Genomic DNA, 5,832 nt, shown 5'->3' with positions numbered 1-5,832 from the left:
TAATCCATGATTACTAATTCATACGTTACTAATCTATGCATTATCAATATTTGTACCAAACAACCCCTAAGAACTATTTCAAAGATGTGAAATGTTTTCCCAAAATTAAATAAGCTTTCTCTAATTAATTAAAAAAATATAGGAATCAACGGAATTAATTAACATCAGCTAGTTATTAATGGAGAAAAAGATAACAAAACCAAAATAATTAATTAACTTAAAAGGAAAAAGTAAAGGAGAGGGGCAGCAGAACAGTGAGGGAGGAGATAGAGAAAGCAAGAAAGAAAACTGCAATGAAGACCTTCATGTGTCACCTTGTGGGGTAACCACTAATCTCATTGTATTCCTTCCCAACAATCTAAGTGAATTCATCCCATCCCTCAAATCTGAATCAGTAGTTATCAAAATCCAATCGTCATCTTCATCTTCATACTTTATTGAAAACCTTTCAAGTGATATCTTAAGCCTCTTTTCCACTTCCCCCTCCAATTCTACTCTCGTTGATGAAAGGGAGAGTTGAAACATTATAATATCACCTCTATATGTAACCTTTAAAATCATCACACTATCACAATGTTTTCCTGACTACTGCAATAAATGAAGTCCACAAAAAGGATTTCAGTGAATCTATGCACAAATCATTTCAATTAAAAGGCATATGAGCGTACATATATATAATAACACAAAAAGAATTACGAATCACAAATGCGCTAAAGTTAGTGAATTTACCACTTAGATTTTTGGCAGCATCTTTAAGAGTCATGCCAAAATGCTGCTCCAGAATCTTGCGAGTAATCCCATGATCTTTTTCTATCCTTCATGTCTCAGCTTTTGGGATAACCAGGAATCTCATACTAGTCCTTCCCAACAACCTTAGCGAATGCATACCAACCCTCAAATCTGAATCAGTAGTTATCAAAATCCAATCGTCATCTTCATCTTCATACTTTATTGAAAACCCTTCAAGTGATATCTTAAGCCTCTTTTCCACTTCCCCCTCCAATTCTACCCTCGTTGATGAAAAGGGGAGTTGGAACTTTATGATATCACCTCTATATGAAACCTTTAAAGTTATCACACTATCACAAGGTTTTCCTATTGCAGGAGATCTTTTGTGACCCAAATAATCTGTGCCTTTTTCTTGGGAAAGAACAGGACATTGTTGATCACTCACATATGGTTCAGCACCTTGAAAAGATATGCCTTGGCTAACATGGACATTAACATTTCTAGTCTTGTGATGTGGCCATCTAGAGATATTATATATTCTACAAATTCGTTTCAATGTTGCTCGACTAACTGCAATAAAAGAAGTCCACAAAAGGGATTTCAGTGAACTATCCATAAATCATTTCAGCTAAAGGCATAGGAGCGTACATATATATAATAACACAAAAAGAATTATGAACCTCAAATTCGCTAAAGTTAGTGAACTTACCATGTAGACTTTTGGCAGCATCTTCAAGAGTCATGCCAAAATGCTGCTCCAGAATCTTGCGGGTAATCCCATGATCTTTTTCTATCCTTTGCATTATGATGCTCTTCTGTGAATGGATTTTCTCGCTGTTAGTCGTTGCTCCACTGGCAAAGTTACTTTCTCTGTTTATAGCTTCAGCTTGAAACGATTGTCTGACATATCTAAAATCATTATGCTCCACTTTGTCATTATTCCTTGCATTGCCCGCATAATTAATTTTTAAATTTGGTTGCTCAAAGTGTGAACCAAGTTGCATCATTTCACATGTATTCTCAATGTGGTCATCATGTGCTACATCCACATTAACCGTTCCTTTGTTTGTCACAGCTTCCTCTATTGGATGAGGAAGTAACGGATAAACCTCCACTGTCCGCTCACAGTTGAGTGAGTCGCGCTTGAGTGATGAACAAGAAGGAACCAGTAGTGCAGCAGCAACATTATTCTCCATGTTCTGTAAATTTGACTGTTCACAAAAATAATCAATTTCTGTTGTTTCTCCTCCATCCTGATGTGATTGAACACTCGCCAGAGGTTGGCCGATTTCTGTTGTTTCCCCTCCATCCTGATGTAATTGAACACTCGGCAGAGGTTGGCCAATTTCAAAGGAGTCAAGTTCATCACTCAGGGAAACTTTAACAACTTCAACGAGCATCCTCTGCCCTAGTTCTTTTCCAGAAGCAACTATGAAACCTGGAAGTTGTTCGTTCATTGTGGATAAAAGCACATTAAAGAAAGTCTTTGTATCTCCAACAACCATTTCATTGGGTGGCAGGAAGTACTCAACTACACAAACAATATTGTTGGCACATTTGCTTTGCAAACAAATTGCAAAACTCTGGGTCAATCTAGCTTTTCGTGCACTAGGCACCAAAGGGTACTCGTTGAAGCTTAATAGAGTAACATCTTGGCAAAAGCATCAACCTTGGGATGCAAATGCCCTCCCGACCAATGCCTTACCGTTCTCAATAAAACAGGCCTCAGAAACATCTTCAAACTCATGATACATTGAACTCGAATGTTCATAGATGGAGGCGCCAGCACAACACAGGACTTTTGAAGAGCCGGATTGAGAATAAGGAATCCAAATTTGAGCAAAGGGTAAATTATGTATTTTAAGGATCTCATATAACCCGATCTCTAGTTCGTCAAGTCTATCATCGACCAGCGGCTACAAAAATGATAAGATAAGCTATGAAATTAGTGGGACATATATATTAGAGCAATGGAAATAAAAACGAGAACAGTCTCTGATCTCCTTTTCTTTTACTTTTATTTATGTTGCCTGGTTTCACAAAAATTAAAAAAACAACACCATACCTCTGAAAGTCCAAAATACATGTCCTCCCTTGAGTTACAAATGCTATACAACCCAAATGATTTGGAATTCAACCCCTCTGATGGAAAAATATACAAGGATTATCGAAAAATACAGAATGTTGGTCTTTTTGAGCATTTTAATATTTATTTATTATTAAAATAGTCTCATAATTGTGTCCTAGGCTTAATTGCATTTCAACCTTAGTGAATGTGCAGAGAACGTTGGAAATTATGGCATTTCTTTTGTTGTCCGTTAGTGGACTTTTCTTATGCCTAATTACTCACTTTGGTTACTCATTGTGCATGTGTTTTATTGCTCATTTTTTGGTGGTTACAAAACGTTCAACTTGAGGTTTAGTGGTAGAAGGTGGTCTACTATGACCACTAATTCTTTTCATTACTCCTCCATTATTCCACCTATTTATTCCTTGTAACCTATGTAACCTTTAGGCCATTTATCTTCACTATTTACTACCCCATTATCTTCCTATTCATTTCTAGGAAGACTTCTTGTACTATAAATAGTGGTGGTCTTCATTTGGTTTGTTACACACAACATATAAGAAAAATATAGAGTGAAAGAGTTAGTCAAAAAGAGAGTTCTTATTAGTTGAAGGGAGGTGTTCTTTTTGTGAAGCTTTGGACTCAACTCTTGTACAAAGTTGTTGAGTTATATTTTGTGATTAGACTGTTGTATCCTGGAGGGGACAAGTCAACAAGGACTACTGCTGGACCGGTAAAAACATTTGCTGCAGTGGGCTTGAATCTCCTTAAAGAGAGCGAGATATCCGCGCCTCAGCCTGAAGAAATTTATTTCTTCATATTTATTTCAATTGTAATCTTGTATTTTGTTATCTTGTAAGTTTTCACTTAGCAATTTTAAGGAGATTCAATATGGCTACAATTGAAAAAACCGCGGATGTCAAGATAGGAGACCTTAACAAGCCATTTCGATTTAATGGTAATCATTTTAAGAGATGGAAGGGTAAAGTATTTTTCTACTTGAGTTTTCTCAATGTTTCTTATGTGTTAACTGAGAAGAATCCTAATAAAGTAGACATCACCTCTATGAATGATGATGAAACTATTTCTCATCTAGAGAAAGTGGAAAAGTACGATGGTGATTCCTATAAGTGTCGGTATTATATTCTTAATTGTCTATCTGATAATTTTTATGATTATTATGATAGAACTTACTCTAGTGCAAAGAAAATTTGAAAAGCGTTGCAGAGTAAGTATGATACCAAAGAGGCTGGAGCGAAAAAATATGCGGCTAGTAGATTTTTTCGTTTCCAAATGGTGGACAACAAATCAGTGGTAGACCAAGCTCAAGACTTTATAATGATTGTTGGAGAGCTTAGGTCCGAGGAGGTTAAAATTGGAGATAACCTTATTGTTTGTGGCATAGTGGATAAACTTCCACCTTCTTGGAAGGAATTTCAAAAAACTATGCGCCACAAACAAAAGGAAACCTCCCTTGAAACCTTGATAATGAAAATCCGCATGGAAGAAGAGGCAAGAGGTCAAGATGCACTTTTACAAACAGAAGAGAACAACATCACAACGAAGGTAAATTTAATTACTTCAAATAATGCTACTCCTGAAACTCACAAAAATACTTCTTTGAAGCCTAAGAAGAAAAAGTTCAAGAAAAATAATGGTAGACCTCCCAAGAAAAATAATGGTGAAAATAACCAAGCACAAAATCAACAAGTTCAAGACAAAGGACCGTGCTTTGTTTGTGGCAAGAGTGGGCATATTGCTCGATTTTGCAGATTCCGGAAACGTGGTCCTAACCCTCAGGCAAACGTTACCGAAGAAACTTTTGTGGCATTGATTACCGACATAAACATGGTTGAGAGTGTTGATGGATGGTGGGCTGATTCTGGTGCAAACCGTCATGTCTGTTATGACAAAGACTGGTTTAAAAAATATACTCATTTTGAGGAGCCCAAAACCATCATGCTTGGTGATTCTCACACAACTCAAGTGCTTGGAACGGGAGATGTCGAATTGTGTTTTACTTCTGGAAGGGTATTAACTTTGAAAGATGTACTTTATACTCCTTCTATGAGGAAAAATTTGATGTCTAGTTTTCTTCTTAATAAAACAGGTTTTAAATAGATTATTGAATCTGATCAGTATGTAATTGTGAAAAAAGGTATTTTTGTGGGAAAGGATATGCTTGTGATGGGATGTTCAAAATGAATGATGAAATGAATAAAGTTTCTACTTATGTTTACATTCTTTCTTCTACTAATTTTTGGCATGCTCGTTTGTGTCATATTAATGACCGTTATGTTGGAATCATGAGTAGTTTAGGATTAATCCCAATGATTAAAAAGAATTTTGAAAAGTGTGAGGCTTGTAGTAAAGCCAAGATCACTAAAAGGCCTCATTTTCAAGTTGAAAGAAAAACTGATTTGTTAGAATTAGTTCATACTGATATTTGTGAACTTGGTGGAATTTTAACTCGTGGAGGTAATAGATATTTTATCACTTTCATTGATGATTTTTCTAAGTTTACATATGTTTACTTGATGAAAAATAAAAGTGATGCTTTTGAAAATTTCAAAACTTATCTCCATGAGGTTGAAAATCAGTTTGGAAGAAAAATAAAAAGAATTAGAAGTGATAGAGGCCGTGAATATGAGTCAAATGAGTTTAATTCTTTTGTTAGATCATTGGGAATAATTCATGAAACTACTCCTCCTTACTCTCCTTCATCTAATGGAGTAGCGGAAAGGAAAAATAGAACTTTGGTTGAATTGACTAATGCCATGCTTATTGAGTCACATGCACCTTTAAATTTTTGGGGTGAAGCTATTTTAACTGCTTGTTATGTGTTGAATCGTGTGCCTCATAAAAAATCTAAATTGACACCTTTTGAATTATGGAAAGGTTACAAGCCAAGTTTGGGATATCTAAGACTTTGGGGTTGTCTAGCCTTTGTGAGGCTAATGGATCCCAAAATTACAAAGTTGGGTAAGAAAGTTACTACTTGTGCTTTTCTTGGTTATGCTTCAAATAGTACAGCC

The 5,832-nt window shown here is 35.8% G+C and overlaps 2 protein-coding genes across 4 annotated transcripts in view; both read right to left on the bottom strand.

The window, feature by feature from the left end:
- Window positions 1-219: 219 nt before the first annotated feature.
- LOC102579129 (protein NLP3-like) lies at window positions 220-2,392 on the bottom strand. The gene is made up of 3 exons (XM_015311707.1): window positions 1,439-2,392; window positions 730-1,299; window positions 220-588 (listed from the first exon to the last, which is right to left on the bottom strand). Exons 1-2 carry the CDS (start codon window positions 2,232-2,234, stop codon window positions 818-820), a joined length of 1,278 nt encoding a protein of 425 aa, XP_015167193.1. The 5' UTR covers window positions 2,235-2,392; the 3' UTR covers window positions 220-588; window positions 730-817.
- Window positions 2,392-5,832, bottom strand: part of LOC107061822 (protein NLP7-like) — an 8,996-nt gene continuing 5,555 nt past the window's right edge. For 2 of the 3 annotated variants that reach the window (XM_015311705.1, XM_015311706.1), the window contains one exon: window positions 2,392-2,645. In XM_015311705.1, the coding sequence (XP_015167191.1) occupies window positions 2,394-2,645 (252 nt within the window). In that variant the 3' untranslated portion in view covers window positions 2,392-2,393. Of the gene's footprint in view, window positions 2,646-2,794; window positions 2,870-5,832 lie in introns of all 3 variants that reach the window. The other variant, XM_015311704.1, reaches the window with a different exon arrangement.

This window comes from Solanum tuberosum, unplaced genomic scaffold (genome assembly GCF_000226075.1).
Source record: "Solanum tuberosum cultivar DM 1-3 516 R44 unplaced genomic scaffold, SolTub_3.0 scf00168, whole genome shotgun sequence".
NCBI lineage: Eukaryota > Viridiplantae > Streptophyta > Magnoliopsida > Solanales > Solanaceae > Solanum > Solanum tuberosum.
This window is presented reverse-complemented; position numbering and strand designations above follow the sequence as displayed.

Excerpts from the sequence above, each read along its gene's own strand:
- LOC102579129 (XM_015311707.1), bottom strand. The coding sequence starts at position 2,234 with ATGGTTGTTGGAGATACAAAGACTTTCTTTAATGTGCTTTTATCCACA. Across the intron at positions 1,300-1,438 it reads TGCTGCCAAAAGTCTACATG|TTAGTCGAGCAACATTGAAA; the intron begins GTAAGTTCACTA and ends CTTTTATTGCAG.